The 16,905-nt window shown below is 45.3% G+C and overlaps 1 protein-coding gene across 1 annotated transcript; it reads left to right on the plus strand.

Annotated features, from left to right (window-relative positions):
• The first annotated feature begins 875 nt into the window (after window positions 1–875).
• On the plus strand, window positions 876–16,491 carry MDH2 (malate dehydrogenase 2). Its single transcript, XM_083480859.1, has 9 exons — window positions 876–1,050; window positions 6,024–6,192; window positions 8,708–8,791; window positions 10,508–10,617; window positions 10,782–10,907; window positions 12,853–12,930; window positions 13,939–14,038; window positions 15,428–15,579; window positions 16,174–16,491. Exons 1-9 carry the CDS (start codon window positions 985–987, stop codon window positions 16,303–16,305), a joined length of 1,017 nt encoding a protein of 338 aa, XP_083336985.1. The 5' UTR covers window positions 876–984; the 3' UTR covers window positions 16,306–16,491.
• The last annotated feature ends 414 nt before the right edge of the window (window positions 16,492–16,905 follow it).

A 16,905-nucleotide genomic window follows, 5' to 3' on the forward strand; every position in this document is an offset into this window, starting at 1 on the left:
TCCCCATTCCTCTACTCTCAGAATAGTTTAAAGGCTAAGGAATAATAAACTAACATTCTAAAGAACTGATATGTATTCTGTATATTGGCTTTATGCCCCTTCGCTGTATCTGCACAGGAAAAATAATATGAGGTCTCAATCTTAAATTGTACTTTATTAGGGTTATTTTTCCCCCTTTCTGCTACTGTGCAACTTCACGAAAAAAAATAATTTTTAGTGTTTATAGGTTATTATTAACATGAAGTTTTCTGTCTTTGTGTAAATGACACCCAGGGTTTAAATCAGCATTAACGTTTAAAAAGGCGGCCAATCGCTCTTGTAAATGGATAAATGAAAAAACTACAGGTCTTTGAAATAAAGCCTTTGTGTATTCAGTGATCGCCAGACACAGACTTAAACCAATCCAAATTAAGGGACGTGATTTTACAGCGCATTCCCAATCAATGTATATGCAGAAATGAGTCCCATTGAATTCAGTGGGGCGTTACTTCCATGAAAATGGGATTAGAATTGCATCCACATTTAAATCCATTAATTTAAATGGATTTACTCTGAGTTTGCAACTCACTGTAGGTGTGTGTGGATGTGTGTAAATGTATTTTTGATTACTATATTAACACATATATAAAATGTGTAAAAAAATTTTTTTAAAAAAAATATATATATATATATATATATATATATATATATATATATATACACACACACACACACACACACACACACACACAGAGTATATGAAGCAAATCCCCAGATAGGTACATATTTTGCGAGGCAGTGAGCAAAAACATCGCGAGAAAACGCGAGAGGGACTTAAACGGGGTGGCCGCGGCGAGCGTGGAAACGGAAAGCCCAAAGCGGCAAGAGACCGAGCTCTCGCGAGACAACGACGGCGAAGTCTCGCGGTGCCCTCGCTGCCTGGAGGTCGTTCCCGAAGGAGAAAGAAGCCGCCGACTCTTCCCACGCCGTTCGCAGCCGACGACCATGTTCTCCCGCCTTACCCGGCCCGCCTCCACCGCGCTCCGCAGAGGGTTCGCCACCTCCTCCCAGGTAGTTGAAGCGGGGAGGCGACGGGGGCCCGCGACGGTTACCTGACTTGGGACGAGGTAGCGGCGGTAGCGAGTAGCCGTGGCTTGGGCCTGCTTGAATGAGATAGTGCGCATGCGTCTGGGGTGTTCTGTGCTCGGTGCTGTGCAAGGCAGCCAGGTTTTGGTGGCGCTGCACCCCGCGTGGTTACGGGGGCAGGTCGGCTTTTGCCCACTTGATTATTTTTATTATTACTCTGCTGCATTTTAATCCAAGGAGCTCGAGGTGGTGCACATGGTTCTCCTCCCTCTCCATTTCATCCTCAAAACAACCCTGTGAGGTAGGTTAGGCTTGGAGGCAGTGGAGGCCCTCAAGGTCACCCGGAGAGCTTCCTGCAGGGACTGGACTCCCCCAGGTCTTTAACACCACACTGGCTCGGTGTTGGAGGTTATAGCTGACTTCATCTTTCCCCTTTGGGTTGGTTAATTCATTCAGTCACACACACTTGCAGATGAGAGAGAAACTTCCTAATGTTGGGTGGAGGTGTAATCCATTCATCTGCATATGCAGCTGATGCATTTTGTCTTAATAGGCATTTATTTGCTGCATCTTGCAGTCATTGCAGCTTTTATGCAAAATGCATTTGGCATATGCAAACACAACTGAGCGGGTAACACTTTCAGATTAAGAATTATACAAAGGTAAGATTCAGAGAGCACCATGGGTGCTCCTTATTTTAAATAGCAGCTGCTGGGAATTTTGCAGTCTCTGCTATTACTTGATTGTGTCTCTCCGCAAGGAGAAAAGTTGTATAAAAAACAGCTGTGTGTCCTGAATGAGACCATTATAATTAAAACATTTTGTCTTATTTTGGTCATCCCCTTGATAAATGTGGTAGTCTTCTTTATTCATTTTAAAATAATTCGTTTTAATTCATTTTATTCACACCAAGAGCCAGTGTGGTGTAGTGGTTAGAGTGTCAGACCAGGACCTGGGAGAGACCAAGGTTCAAATCTCCACAGCCATGAAGCCATGACCTTGGGCCAGTCACTGCCTCTCAGCTTAACCTACCTTACAGACTTGTTGTGGGAATTAAATTGGGAAAGGGAGAACAATATATGACACCTCAAGCTCTTAGGAGAAAAAAGGTGGGATATAAATGCAATAAATAAATTTTACTTCCAGAAGGAATCTATGGTCTCTGACAAATGTTGTTTGTTGACCAAAATGTTTTTCAATTGATCTGTCCAGTCCCTTGACTAAGGCTCTAGAAGTCTTAGTGAGTAAATTCTGTTGGGAATGGAGGAATGTTAATTTGGGGTGGGGGGGAAGAACTGCTTGTTAAAAGTCGACTGGAAGGATCTTCAGTAAATTGCTTAGTGTGAATAGCTGCCTATTAGCCCAGGAAGGTGTGAAAAGCCAGTTCAGATAAAGATTTGGGCTAATACTATATTTTAAGTCCCATTCAGATGGTAGGAATGGCATGACCCTTTTGCAGATGACAGAGCAGAGGCTAGATTGAAAAAGAGATGTGGAGGAACTTGTATTGGCAGTGCCAGAATGGGATGGGAAGACTCAAACTAGTGATGGAGGAGCACAAGTCAGGCTAGCATGGTTGGAAGGTTTGCTGAGGAAATGAGTCTCACTTTGTTGGGGGTACATGATGGAAGCAGCAAGACTTGGAGGTGTGTGTTGGTGGAGGCGCAGGTTCCTGATGGCAAATGACCTTGTGGTTAATAAATAGTTTCATGGCATTGTCTGCACCAGTTCCTTTTAGCTTGATGTGCCTCTCAGAATAACACAAGGACTCTCATCCTATTAACTTTTTTTAGGCTTTGTTCCTCATTAGTGCTCTGCTTCTTGGTTGTTTGCCAGGAAAGCACTTCATTAACAAGTTCAGGCCTCGCATTTAATATGTACAAATGTCTTGCAACATCCCTCCTCCTGGCTACTTTACAGACCTTTCACCCTTCCTAGTCAGGGCTTTTTGCAACTCCCATCTATTAACGGTAACATTTCTGCTCATTTTTTTCAGGGTTGGGGCTCTCCGGTTCTTGCACAATTGCCGCTACTTCCCATTGGGGCAAGAACACTCCCTTCTGAATCATCTGTGTTCACTGCAGAAAGCTTTGCAATATCAGTGGCCTCTGATTATATTAAATTCCTGGGCTTTGCAGAGGGAGGGAGGTGGGAGACAGAATCTGTTACTCTTCAGTTCACTGCTGGCCTTAAACTTGCAGGGCTTTTGCTCGTGCCTGTTACTTTTTGTCAACTTACCCCATTTGCTCTGCTTAATTCTATTTATTCAAAGATTTGTAGCCAGACTTACATTATAAAATAGCAAGACAGTTAATAGGATAAAATTAGTGCAATAAACCAGTAAAAAACAAAGAAGCACAAATACTAGAGATGTCCAGAATTTTCGGTGGAACTGGTACTAAAAATACTGCACAGGAGTGCTTCCTTGAATGTTTTAGCCAGAACATTATTGTTGTGCTGCCCTGCTTGAGTCTTTAGGGGAGTCATCTTTCTCCAACCTGCTTCTGTCCAGGTGTTTTGGACTAAAACTCCCCGTCAGCCCCAGACATGGCATGATACAGGTCTAGGAGGGGCAGGAGCCAGATTGCAGCTGGTTCCAGGCACACGTGGTGGTGGTGGTGGGATTGCTGCCTTGCTTCCCACAGATGTAGCCTGGTGGAACTGCTGTGGATGAAGTCAGTTCCATGTAGCAAAGAGCTGTGTTGCAGCTGGCTATATTTTACCCCTGTGGATGGGTCAGTGGCCAGAGCTGTGGAAAAGTCTAGCAACTCTTTGAACTCAAAGCTGTTTGACAAGAGAATGGACTTCCTATGAAGACGGTGGCTCTCCTTCATTGAAGGTTTTTTAAGCAGGGGTTGGTTGACCATCTGTCATGGATGCTTTAGCTGAGATTCCCGCAATGCTGGATTAGAAGATCCTCAGGGTCACTTCCAACTCTACAATTATATGGTTCTAATAGTTTTGCACAGCTGCATTTATCAAGATACATAAGCAGGAAGCTATCCTGGTTTGGCTGAGAATGTGGCATGGGGCTCAAGCTCATTAGAGGGGGAGGCTTCCTCAGCATATTTTAACAGTAAATGGGACACTGTAAAATATTAGTAGCTTAAGTGTCCTCTATTTGAAATGCTAGTCTAAACTCGTTGTCCATCCAGTCAGTCTGATCTGCGCCAGTGAGGGCCTAAGCTTCATTTCTGGGCAAACCCAAATATTCTAAAAACATGGAGCCACTTTTTTTGAATTATTTAACAAAAATTGTATACTGCTTGACTGAAAATTAGATCTCTTGGTGGTTTGCAAGCAATATAAAATGCACATTAAAATTGTCAACCAAAATATTTAAAATACAAGTTTATAAAAAGCAAACTGAATAATATCAACAGTTTAAAATTGTATTCTAAGCTAAGATTATGGATTAAAATACACACCAGCTTTATGTGTCTGGTTGGCTTGTTCAAACTAAAATTCCCCCCTCCCGTCTACTGGACTGTAGAAGTAATAGTGGAGAATGGGGGGGGGTTTAAAGTATGTGCAGATCTTTGGAGGTGAAAAGCAATGCCTGTGTCTCTTTAAGCATTTACTTTGGGCAGGGGAGAGGCTACATTCCCACGGGACAACCTATTGGGGAAGGACTGTGTGCCAACCCTTCTTTCTATTGCTCTCTGCTTTCTCTCCCCTTCATTTTTCCTTCCTTGCCTGCGCACATACACACACAGGCGCCAGGGGTGCAGGTTGCCCATCCTTGATCTCACTAGCTTATTGTGACAAGGGCTTTTGTGGGTGCAGTGAGCTGGCTTGATGAGACAGGGCTTTCTGTTCACCAGAGCATTCCACCTAAGGAATAAAATGTGTGACTTGGCAGGCAGCTTTATTCTGTTTCTTGTCAATTGTTAATACAAGCCCTGAGAAAGTTATCCAGTTTGTTAATCTGGCCTGTGAATCCTCTTGTCCCTGTTGACCTTGAAAAATCCTCCATTTTGAGTCTCAAAGCCCTGAGGTCAAAGTCAGAGTGCCTCCAAAGGCAGGGGGAGCAGTTCATCCAATATTATCAATGTTTTTCCTTTTCTTCCTCCTTGGGCTATTAGCCACCTGTAACGCAGGCATTGGGATCAGCTTTGCTTGGTTCAGTAGTCTTGGCAGTTCCCTTCTTTCAAAATTGCACTGTCAGCAGCATCAGTCTGCCATGGAAGTAATTGGAGAACTTGGCAGTGGCTTAACTTCTCCTTGGCCAGAGGATAGAAGTCCCTCTTGTCTATCAGCAAAGCTGCTTACAAGTCTCCTACGGTCCCTAATCAATTACTGCTAACATATAGTGGGGAATTCTTAAAGAAATGAAGGAGAAGGCTTTGGTGCTCACTTTCCATCCAAGCCAAAGTCTGTGCTGAAAAAGTGGTGCTTAAGGAAGGCTTTGATTTAGTGTGATGTAGTAAGCTGCATAATTTTTTTTACAGAAACTCCTGTATAGGATATAGGGTGCTCTTTCAAATTTGAGATCTTTAGTTCCTGGAAGGTTACAAGTTCTAACCAGAGAATACCAATTTGTTTGGCTATTGCCATAAACATATAAAGTAATTTATATACTGATCTCTGGTGCATGTTCAAAAACTCTTCCTTAGATGGGGCAAATACTTAGACCTCTGGTGTTTGGGACAACCGGGGTACTGTTTTGTGTTTCCAGAAGTGAGACAGGAATTGTTGGGTGATGAAGCAAGATTTGGACTTACGCTATATGGCAGCATTTGCCAATCTGGTACCCTTCATAAGGTTTGCACTACAGCCAGCGCAGGGCATCCAGGCTGTCATGCAAACTTCAGATGTTCTTCGTGTTATGATGAAGGCTGTGATGTGACCATGTAAAGCTTTGGGAAGCTCTGCACAAGAGCATCACTTGACCACTTCTGGTTAGCGCCTGAGAATATTCCATTTTAAATCATTTTCTTCTATTTGCCTGCTCTTAGAACAATGCTAAGGTGGCCGTGCTTGGTGCTTCTGGTGGGATTGGCCAACCTCTCTCTCTCCTACTGAAGAACAGTCCCTTAATCAGTCGTCTCAACCTCTATGATATCGCCCACACTCCTGGTGTAGCAGCTGACCTCAGCCACATCGAAACGAGAGCTGAAGTGAAAGGTATGAGTTGCCAGTTAAACTTCTGACCTAGTGCTCTGTGTTTATATATAATTTGTGTGCTCCTAATCCACAACATTTATAGATATAGTTGGTTGTAAGAACCCATAATGGATATGCGTTCCCTAGAACTAGAGTGAGCTGGGCCACTAGCCAAAGCTGACAAGTTACTTCATGCCACCTGAGCCTCAAGCAACGTTGATGGATTCAGAAGTATCCCTATGCAGGTACATCTGGTCCAGGGAACCACCCACTAACCGTGTTTCAGTCTTATCTGGATTCAGCTTCAGATTATCCAGTCCATTGCTTTCTCTAAATGATTATAATAATCATTCATAACAGGAGCAGGGAACCTGTGGCCCACCAGATGTGGATTAACTTGGACTCCCAGTGCCCTAGCCACTTTGGCCAGTGGTCAGAAATTGATGGGACTTTGTAGTACAGCAACAACTAGAGGATCCTGGGTTCCCACCTCTGATTCATAGCTAACCTTCCATCCATCCAGTCTAGGGAACCACCCACTAACTGTGCCTCAGTCTTAACTGGATTGAGCTTCAGTTTGTTGGCTCTCATCCAGTCCATTACTGAAGCAAGACAACAGCACATCCATCACCACACCTGCAGATATAAAGGAGAAGTAGAGCTGTGTGTCATCAGCATATTGCTTAATGCAAGGAATACACACTTTTGATTCTCATCACCCGGCAAAACCGGACAGAGAGCCTGGAGGGGGAGAGTATTTCTATATACAGCAACTTCCCTTCCCCAACCCTCAGGTCTGCCCTGGTGCTGCACCCAGTACCCAGGTGAGCACAGCCAGGTGGGACCAAATATGGACTTTAGGCTGAGAAATGTTCCTCACCCCTACACTAAACCATAGTTTAGCATTGCAAGAATGAGCTGCAGTGAGCCATTGGTTTGGGCACTTCTCTGGTGTGGCTGTAGAAAGGGATTAAGAAGCATTTGCTTCTGTTTTGGGTTGTGTCATTTGCTGCTTATTGTGTCATCCAAAGCCAGACAAATGTGGTAGATCTAATCTATCCCCACAAGGTTTTTCAGAGCTTTGCACACAGAGTCAAATTGTTTGCAGAATGGGCTGGTTGCTGTGCTGAAAAAACTAGAAAAGTCTTGGCCTACCTACCACTACGTGTACTTGCCCAGTGGAAAAGTGTGTGTGAGGTCTTGGAAAAGTTCCTGTTCTTCTCTGCTTTGGAAAATGTGGAGATGCTTGTCATAAATGCGGTTGGGCAAAGGGTGTTCAGGGCTGGTGATGTGGCATCAGTGTGATTTGTGTTTATTGCAAAGGCATATCTGTGTGCTAGAGTGCAAACCCATGAATGCTCTGGAGTGTAGAACAAGGGAGAGCAGGGTGGTTCCTTTTTTGTGTTGTGGCTGTTAGCAGAGTTGAAGCTTTGGCCTCATCCTTCCATTTCCCACCATGAGTCACGTTGGTGGGAGGTGGAACTACAGTGACAGAGAATCTACTTATCTACCTCTCCTGATCTACCTCTGCCCTCTTATTACTGGAGGACATTGTAAGAAATGCAAGGTTGTGTGTGCGTGGCTGCAGTGGCTATTAATCTCTCCATGAGTTTCTCTTTCCCTGTTGGAAGGTTGCCTCGAGAGAAACACATTCTCATTTGCAGTATCCCACACTCTGAATTGAGCAAGCAGCAAAGGATGGCCTTTTGTTTATCCTCCACATTAACCCTATCTCTGTGTTGAGAAGGACAAAGCTTCAGTCACACTCAACTGCAGGTTTAATTAAAAATAATATAAAGCTTATCGAGAGGCTTCTATTGGTTGGTGCTTGAGCTTGCTCAGCTCAGAGCTCGGTTTGTATATTCCCCCACCCCACCCCCGTATGAATATGCCTTCCCAATTTGAGTAAGTGAGCTTGGCTAGCTAGCTAGCTTGCTTGACATGCTGTCTGCTGCTCCTGCTCCATGAAGCTCTTAATCTGCCTATATTTGTGCCCCATTGAGGATCAGTGCATAGTGCTGTTAATAAAGCCATAAATGGTTTGGAACCCACTTACCTGAAGAGGCATCTTGGCCTGCCCATGTCTTAAGATGAAGGTTAAGACGTTTTTATTTATCCAGATATTTTAATTTATGTAATCTTCAGGGTGAATATTTCAATGTTGATTCCTGATGTTAGCGTGCGTTGTCTTAAGTTTTAATTATAAATGATGTGTTGGGTTTTAGTTAATGTATTGTCTATATTGTCAAAATCTGTTTAGATGAAGGGTGGTATAGAAATGTGTTAAGTATTGACTGGAAGCTGCAAGGTGCTGCATCTTGATGCAATGGAATACTGCTTCAGGATGCTATTTTTAAAATAAACAATAGAAAAAATTAGGTTCATCAACAGCAAATTCCTAAGCACCGCTCATGTCGTGGTCTAAATGTGTCTTCAGTTCCTGCACACACACATAATTCAGCATGTTGAGTTCATCTGGATGAATGATCTGCCAATAGAAAAGTGTAAATGCAGCTATCTCTTTTTTTCACTTCAGGTTTCCTAGGACCTGAGCAGTTGCCAGAGTCTCTGAAGGGCTGCGAAGTTGTTGTTATTCCAGCCGGTGTTCCTAGAAAGCCGGGTAAGTCTCTTAATCTATGGAAATTCTAAAGGAATGCCAAGTCATGTGGGATTGTTGGGTGAGTGCACCTGGCATCTCCCGGTGCCCCTGTTGAGGCACTCAACTTTGTGCCTGAGGAATAGGTATAGTATTCACAAAGGGCTGTGCATAAGTCTTCGCTTGGTGGCTGTTCAGTGAAGCTGGAATAAAGCGCTTGACACCTTGTATTTTATTTTTATTTATTGTGTACAATTATTTATATCCTGCTTTCTGAGGCAGCTTACAGGAAACATTAAACTGCATTTTTAGAAACCACAATAAACAATGTCAGCATGCATAGACTGTAACTTGGGAGTCTTCCCACAGGGCAGTTGGCAGCAGAATGGCCTGAGGAGAAAGCTCAGCAATATTTTACTAATTCCCTCCCTCTCTATTCTCCAGGCTTCTCCCAGTTGCCATAGGAAGGCCCATAGCTCATTGGTAGAGCACCTGCTTTGACTGCAGAAGGGCCATTGTTCAATCCTTGGCATATCTAGGACTGGGAGAGATCGATGCCTGAAACCTTGGAGAGCCACCACTAGTCAAGGTGTAGATAACACTGAGCTAGACTGACCTTTGGTTCAGCTCTCCGTGTAAGGCAGTTTACTATGTCCCCATAATTTGCTGCCTTGTCCAACATTTGCTGACCTAAATTCCTTCCTGCAGACCTTCAGTGCTTCTAATCCACACAGTCCAAGAATGTTTGGGGGGGGGGAGGAGAGAGGTAGGCTGGAGCCCTTTTAGGCAGTGCAAAGTCTGTTTTTCCTTGAAATACTTACCCACTGGTTGTGCCTCCTGCCGCTGTCTCCATCTGACACTTGAGAACTTTGCTCATGGGCTACTCAGTGCTGCAAGCATCCACAGACACGCTTGCCAACTTCTGGCAACCATGCCTTTTAATTTAAATTTGTCAAGAGCTCCTGCCCTCTTCTCAAACCTGAGGGGAAAACCAGTGTGAGGCCTTGGGGAGAGACCCTGCTCTTTCGTCAGCTTTGGGGGAGGTATTCTTTGTTTGGCATTCAAAGTGGTTCAGTGCAATGCAGCCGAATCCTGAAATTCAACCCAGCTTGCACAATTAAACTGGGCCTCAGAGGTGCTTGGAGCACTCAGTGTGAGGTTGCCACCAGGGGCATCATTCCTCCCTCCACTCTGGAGGGGATCAGGAAGAGCCGAAATGCCTGCTGCTGCCAGAGGGGGTGCTTCAGCCTACTTTCTTCCATGCTGGCAACCAGAGATGGTTGAAGTGCAGTGTTGTTGCAGACAAGGGAGGCACCTGCCTTTTCCTGGGGCATGTATGTTGACAGCAAAGGTGGAGCCTCTTTTTCAGCCCAGGGACTGCATTCCCTCATGGGCAGCCTTCTGCCAGTCAGTGATGGGCAGGGCAATGGATATACAACTCTTGCTTTGGTGTGGTAGACAACATTCCAGCCATGCAAAAGTCTCCACATCTCTCCATTGCCCTTCTAGGCAAATAAGAGGCATTAGCACAGTTCAAAGGCACTCGTGGTGTGCCTTTGGGAGTGCCCTGATGGCCAGAGAGATATGGAGGGCCGCATTCATCCCACAGACCCTCTGGTGTGTAGTGCACAGCTGGGGACTTATCTATGAGTGCACCTATGATGTGATTTCTCTTCATCTGAATGAGGGTTAGATAGATACTGGAATGCAACTAATAAGTTTCTCCACTGTGCTCTGTAGGCATGACCCGTGATGACCTTTTCAACACGAATGCCACCATTGTTGCTAACCTGGCAGCCGCTTGTGCCCAGCACTGCCCTGAAGCCATGATCTGTGTGATTGCAAATCCGGTAAGCAAATTCCAGCCTCCCTTTGCCTGTGAGTAAAGGAGTGCAGTGTGTCTGACAGTAGCTGGCTTGGGAAACAGGTGTGTGACTTTTTCTCACTTCTCACCTGATGTAGAGGGAGCTTTTGTGCATTTAAAGGGGCAATGAATGTTTCTTTTTGCTTTCAGGTCAATTCTACTATCCCAATTACTTCTGAGGTCTTTAAGAAGCATGGGGTATACAACCCCAACAAAATTTTCGGCGTCACAACACTGGACATTGTCAGAGCAAACACTTTTGTGGCTGAACTGAAGGTATGTTGTTGCAGTCTGGGCTCACATTTGGCATTCAGGACTCCATTAATGTCCTTAGGTCTCACTGTAGCATAAGGATTTGTGGTGATGGGACTTCCCCAGATTCCTGTCTGTGGTACAGGCCCAATTAGAAAATGAATTTTTGGCTCTGTCCTTTCATAAGCCCAAGTCCTTGAGCTGCCTCCACCCCTGCCAGAAATGGCTCCACTGTAAAAAAAGGTACCTGGATTTTAATTTTCATAAGCCAGTGTTTAATGCTACTGAGTGCAGATTTGGGACTTGTCTTCCAGCATGTTGATAATCTAAACAAGGGACTGTGAACAGAATCCTGGTTCAGAAAGTAGCAGCTGCAGGAGGAAGTAGCCAGTCGAGAGGGCAAATCATATTGCACCTAAGCAGGGGCAGCCAACGTGGTGCCCTCTGGATATTGTTGAACAACAGCTGGATTCCTTGTACCCTTTAATCTTTCCTCTGCAACTACAGAGGGCTGAATCAAACCTATAAAAATTACAAGCTGCCATACCCAGCAGTCTGTTGACTGGGTGGCAGACACCCTGCCGTGGGTGACACATTAGCTGTTACTTGGGTGGTTTGGCGTTCAACAGCCTGGTTGCTGCCTCAAGGTCTGCTAGGATGATCAACGCCCTAACCTCCTTAGACACTATGGGTCCTGTTCTCTGCCTGTCCAGTCACAAAGCAGAAGGCAGCTTGACGTTTCAACACCCTGTGATCTCTTTGCCAGCTAGGCACACTTTGTGAAAGACATGGAAGGCCTATTGTCCTGAGCCAAAGAAAAAATGATCTCTGGCCAGCTGCTGTCCGCTGAAACAGAACAGCATGTCCTCCCTTCACCTTGGCATAAGGTTGCAGGGATAATAAATAGAAATCCCATGATGTGGTTTTGATTTACTCCTTTGCACTTCGGCTGCAGGCCAAAACATTTCCAGATCTATCTTCCGCATATTATTAGCCCACTCTTGGGGTTGGGAAGAAGTGGTGGCCGAAGAACCTCTGAGTGCAGTTCAGTTGCACAGATTGTGGGTTCAAGTGCTCAGCTGTATTTCCAGAAATCAGGCCTCTCAAATCTGTGCTCATTGCTCTTTCGCAGCCAGGGCACTTTAAATACCTGCTTTTTCTCAGGGGTATCTTGGGAATATTGGTTCTGTATCATTGCAAACCATCTGCAGGTGCAAAGAGCATGCACATACTTTTATTTTTTTTAAAAAAATTAAAAGATATGTTCCGTCATGCAAAAGGACATAATACATGCATTTTGGGGATTGGTGCCCAGAACCTTCCTTTCAATTCAACAGTTCAGTTTTACACTTTAATAATAATAACAACAACATGCATCAGATCATTTCCAGATTGGAAGTGGATGTACCAATCTTTGGCTGTGTTCACACCATATATGTAAAGCACTGTGATACCACTTTAAGCCAGCATGACCTCCCCCAAGGAATCCTGACAGGTGTAGTTTTTTAGTGGTGCTGACTGTTGTTAGGAGGCTCCCTATTCCTCTTCTCGGACTACAATTCCCAGCATTCCATTGGAAGAGGATTGGCTTTTAAACCACTGGGAAGTTTAGCTCTGTGAGGGGAATAGGAGTTTCCATAACAATTCTCGTCAACCTCAAAAAAACCCTACAACTCCCAGAAATCTTTGAGGGAAGCCATGATGGTCATAGTGCTTTAAATGTATGGTGTTATTGTGGCCTTTATCAGTCCTTAAACTGATACCAGCCCGTCTGGCTACCAGCCCATTGGTAGGCACAAGTTTAAAGGTCTGGTGTATTTGCAACGCAGTCTGCTGGCCTTTTAAGTTCATATGATTGCTGCTAATTGTGGTAGAGGCAGCGTGCCAATTCCTACTTCTCAATGAGCCCTTCCAGCTTGCTGCAGATGTTGACTACAGATTCTTGCTGAAACCTGCCTTTCTCCCACAGGGCTTGGATCCAGCTCGTGTAAACGTCCCTGTGATCGGCGGCCATGCAGGAAAGACTATCATCCCTCTGATTTCTCAGGTCTGTGTTAGAGTCCTAACTGTTCCAGAGTTTCATGATAGCTCTGGCTCTGGCAAAGTTGCCTGTGTGTATATGTGAGGAAAGTGTCTGTTATCGGAAGTATAGCTGCAGAGCCTTCCAGGAGAGTTTGGCTATGAATGGGACCAATTGGAAAGAGAGGCTGAAAGCCCTACAGTCAGTCTCATCTTAGAGCATGTGATAGTGAGTTCAGAGGGGGCTTGCACAGGAGGCAGTAATGGCTACTTGGATGGCTTTAAAAGAGAATTGGATAAATTCATGGAGGAGAGGGCTATTGATGGCTACTAGCCTTGATGACTATGCTCTGCCTCCACAATTGGAGGCAACCATGCTTCTGAATAGCAGTTTCTGGAAACCACAGGAAGGGGAGAGTGCTCTTGTGCTTGGATCCTGCTTGCTGGTTTCCCAGCTGTTTGACCACACTGAGAAGAGGGTGCTAGACTAGCTGGACCTTTGGTGTGCTCCAGCATGCCCTTTTGTTCTTGCATGTTAAAATTCTCCTGATCGACCAATTACAAAATTCTGCGTGGGGAGCTCAGTGACACAGTCGATGCCAGTAGCTTGAAGTCAGTGGTTGTCAGCTGACAGGTACTTCCTTCAGGCTCTACTTCCTGCAAGGGTTGGGTGTGCTACTGATTTCCCCATGGGGTCAAGTGAGTGTGATTTGGAGGAAACATCCTTGTGGGCCAGATAGGAATCTTTGTCGAGCCTCATTCAACCTGCAGGCTAGAGATTCCCCACGCATGTTGTTGTATCCAGCCAAACTCTACTTGGGAGTCAACCCATTGATACCGGCAAACCTGAGTTATGTCATTTATTTTCAGTGGGTCTCCTCTGAATGTGACACATGTTGGATACAACCCTTAATCTTATAAATGCTTAAGCAGGGTACATGTAACGCTCGTTAAAATAATTTTAATAAAATAAACAAAACTTAATATATGACTCATACATGGCTGAATCATAAATCTATTCCTCCTCCTCTTACAGTGTACGCCCAAAGTAGATTTCCCTCAGGACCAGTTGACAGCCCTTACTGGAAGGATTCAGGAGGCTGGGACGGAGGTTGTCAAGGCCAAAGCAGGTGCAGGTAGGTTGACTCACAGGAACGTTCCCCCTCTGGATTCCCATGTAGTATCCTTAAGTGGGGCAGTGCTACCAGTGGGGCTTAGTGAGTTATCAGCCGCAGACTTCCCCCTTGTGCCCCTTCCTCACCAGGTGTTTTGCCAGCCTGCAGTGCAGCTTGTTCTTCTTGTCCAGCTGGACTGATCCCTCTCCCAGCCCAGCAACCACAAAGGAAGCAGGTGAAAATGCTCCAGCTGAGGCGAGAGTATTGAGCTTCTCTTCAGCTCTGCAGTCCCAGAATAGCTGGCAGCTGAGAGCGTTCTTTGTGGCAGGGCCAGTGGAAGCAAGGTCCCTACAGTTTCTTTCTCTGACCAGTGGATAGAGTTTAGGCTGGTTTCCCCCCCCCCCCCCAGTCTTCATATTCTTCCTAAGAGACAAAGTTTTCTTTCTTCCAAAGAGACAAAGTGACCCTTGTTCCCATTCAGTGAAACTTTAGACACTTCCTAAAGGGCTGTATGAAATGGTTATTGCCATGAAGGTGACAGTCCAGATTTTAAGAAATGGCATGAAAGGAAAAAGGGAAGGGAGGGAACAAAGTTTCATTAAGGGCCAACTGAAATGGGGGGAAAATGGTTCAGGAGGAGGAGGAGCCATATAGTGGCTGGTATGTAGTTCAGCTGATTAGTGTTGGTTTCTACTGTCTCATCTCCCATTGCTGCAGATGAATTCATTATTTTGCAATCTTTAAAGCGGGGGTGGGTAACCTGTGGTCCTCCAGGTGTTATCAGACTTTCACCCTCTTCCCCCAATAATCCCTGACTATTGACCATACTGGCTGCTGGGAGTTGGGAGTCCAACCACATCTAGACAAGGGCCACAGATGTTTTTCTCTCTTGTCTTAAAGCAACCCTGTTAAGTGGGGGAGGAGTATTACTGTCCTTGTATTGCAGATTGGGGTACCCAATGTGGTTCCATCCAGATGTTGTTGGACTCCCAACTCCCATCAACCCCACCCAATGTGGTCAGTGGTTGGGGACGGTAGGCATTAGGAATAAAAAATAATATCTAGAGGGCACCATGTCAGCTATTACAGATGAGCAGCTGAGGCTGAGAGAGAATAGCTGGTCCATGGCAAAAGTGAGAGTCAAATGCAGGACCCCTTGGTTATTAGGTCATGTTGTTAGCTAGTAGGCTGCACCAGCATACATCTTTTGAGGCATGCTGTGTGCTGGGAAGCTTTTGCTATATTCCTTTTGGGGAAACAGCTGGCCTGTGGGGAGCAGAATTCACCACTGGAACATTTCCCACATCACTCTGGATGATGGCTTCAGAATTGTGCTGGCATGTTAGGAAGGCAGACCCCTTGTCCATGTTCCTCCACGCCATTGAATCTTTTCTCATTTCCCCCCTACAGGATCAGCCACACTCTCTATGGCTTATGCTGGTGCCCGGTTTGTTTTCTCCGTCCTGGATGCAATGAATGGGAAGGAGGGGGTCATTGAGTGCTCTTTCGTCCGGTCAGAGGAAACTGAGTGTCCATATTTCTCCACGCCACTGCTGTTTGGGGTATGGAGCTGTGGTGACACTTGTGTTTATTTGCATATATGTGTAGACCACCTTCCGACCACTTGATTCTCGAATTCTGCCTTATCTTTTTATCGCATTTTTTCAGGCATATGCCTGTCACTGGCATTGCATTGGAGAAGCCTTGGTCTCAGGCTCATAAACCTAAAAATACAAGTTACCCAAACTGGGGGAAGCGGGAGTGGAAGGAAAAAGGATAGAGGAGGGAGATAACTTTGACAATGACAGACGGAAGTGGTGGGTTGTGAACGGGCATTGAAATCCCTCTGGGGCCAGGCTGGGTAACCTTGCTTGGACAGAGAGAGCAGAGTTCAAGGCAAGGGTTTTATACCAGGCAGATTTTGCAAAGGAGGTCTTCAGCATTACCCGGTCCTAGGTAGTTTAGGGAAGCCTTCTCCAACCTCCATGTGTTTTCTTGCTAGGGCTGATGGGAGTTGTCATAGTGTTTTAAACATGTGGTGTGAATGTGGCCTTTTTAACAGAGACTTTTCCAGCTAAAGCAACATTTGTGTCTCTAACGTCTGCTTGGTTGTGCTAATCTCCCCACCCCTCACTTTCCCCTTCCTTCCCTTTTAGAAAAACGGCATTGAGAAGAACCTAGGCATTGGCAAGATTTCTCCTTTTGAAGAGAAGATGGTGGCAGAGGCAGTTTCGGAGCTGAAAGCTTCCATCAAGAAAGGGGAAGAGTTTGCCAAGAGCATGAAGTGAAGATCTGTTGATGACAAAAGAAGAGAACTGCAGCCCCCTTAACTTATTTTAAGGTGCATCATGTCACTTTAAAGGCTTCCGGAGCAAAGCATTGAGTTCTGCTTCCAGGCCTTGATGTTAGCCCTGCCCTATAAATCTGTTGATTGGAATTCCGTTCCACAATTAAAAAACAACCTGTTTATTTTCCCCCAATGTGTTCCCTGGGTGTAACCAGTGTGTGGTGATCTGTGTGCGTGCGTGTTCACATGCATGTGTTTGTGTGTGTCTATCTGGGCCTGTTCCCTAAAAGAGGCACTCCAAGATCAGTGCTTTGAGACTCGAGAGGTTTTCCACAAGGAAGTTTTGGGGTCGTAGTAGGGTTATCCCCACATACCTCTTTGGGCAGATGTTGAGGTGGTTGGTGGGGAGTCCTAAGATAGCTTTGTTTTTGTGTAAGCAGATTGTTATGCTTTCAGCCCTGTGGTGGAGACATATGGCCCATCTGATGTTTCTGCCCATACTCCTCTTGATGGGAATCAGGTTCCCCATGCCTGATAGAGCAGTGCATAGCCTCCAACATTTCTCTAATGAAAATAGAGACGTCACATTCAATAATGATAA

This window comes from Podarcis liolepis (genome assembly GCF_965112155.1).
Source record: "Podarcis liolepis genome assembly, chromosome: 16".
Classification (NCBI taxonomy): Eukaryota; Metazoa; Chordata; class Lepidosauria; order Squamata; family Lacertidae; genus Podarcis; species Podarcis liolepis.

Coding starts and splice junctions, on each gene's coding strand:
- MDH2 (XM_083480859.1), top strand. CDS start 985: ATGTTCTCCCGCCTTACCCGGCCCGCCTCCACCGCGCTCCGCAGAGGG. Junction 10,908..12,852: donor CTTTTGTGGCTGAACTGAAG/GTATGTTGTTGC, acceptor TTTCTCCCACAG/GGCTTGGATCCAGCTCGTGT. Junction 12,931..13,938: donor TCATCCCTCTGATTTCTCAG/GTCTGTGTTAGA, acceptor CTCCTCTTACAG/TGTACGCCCAAAGTAGATTT.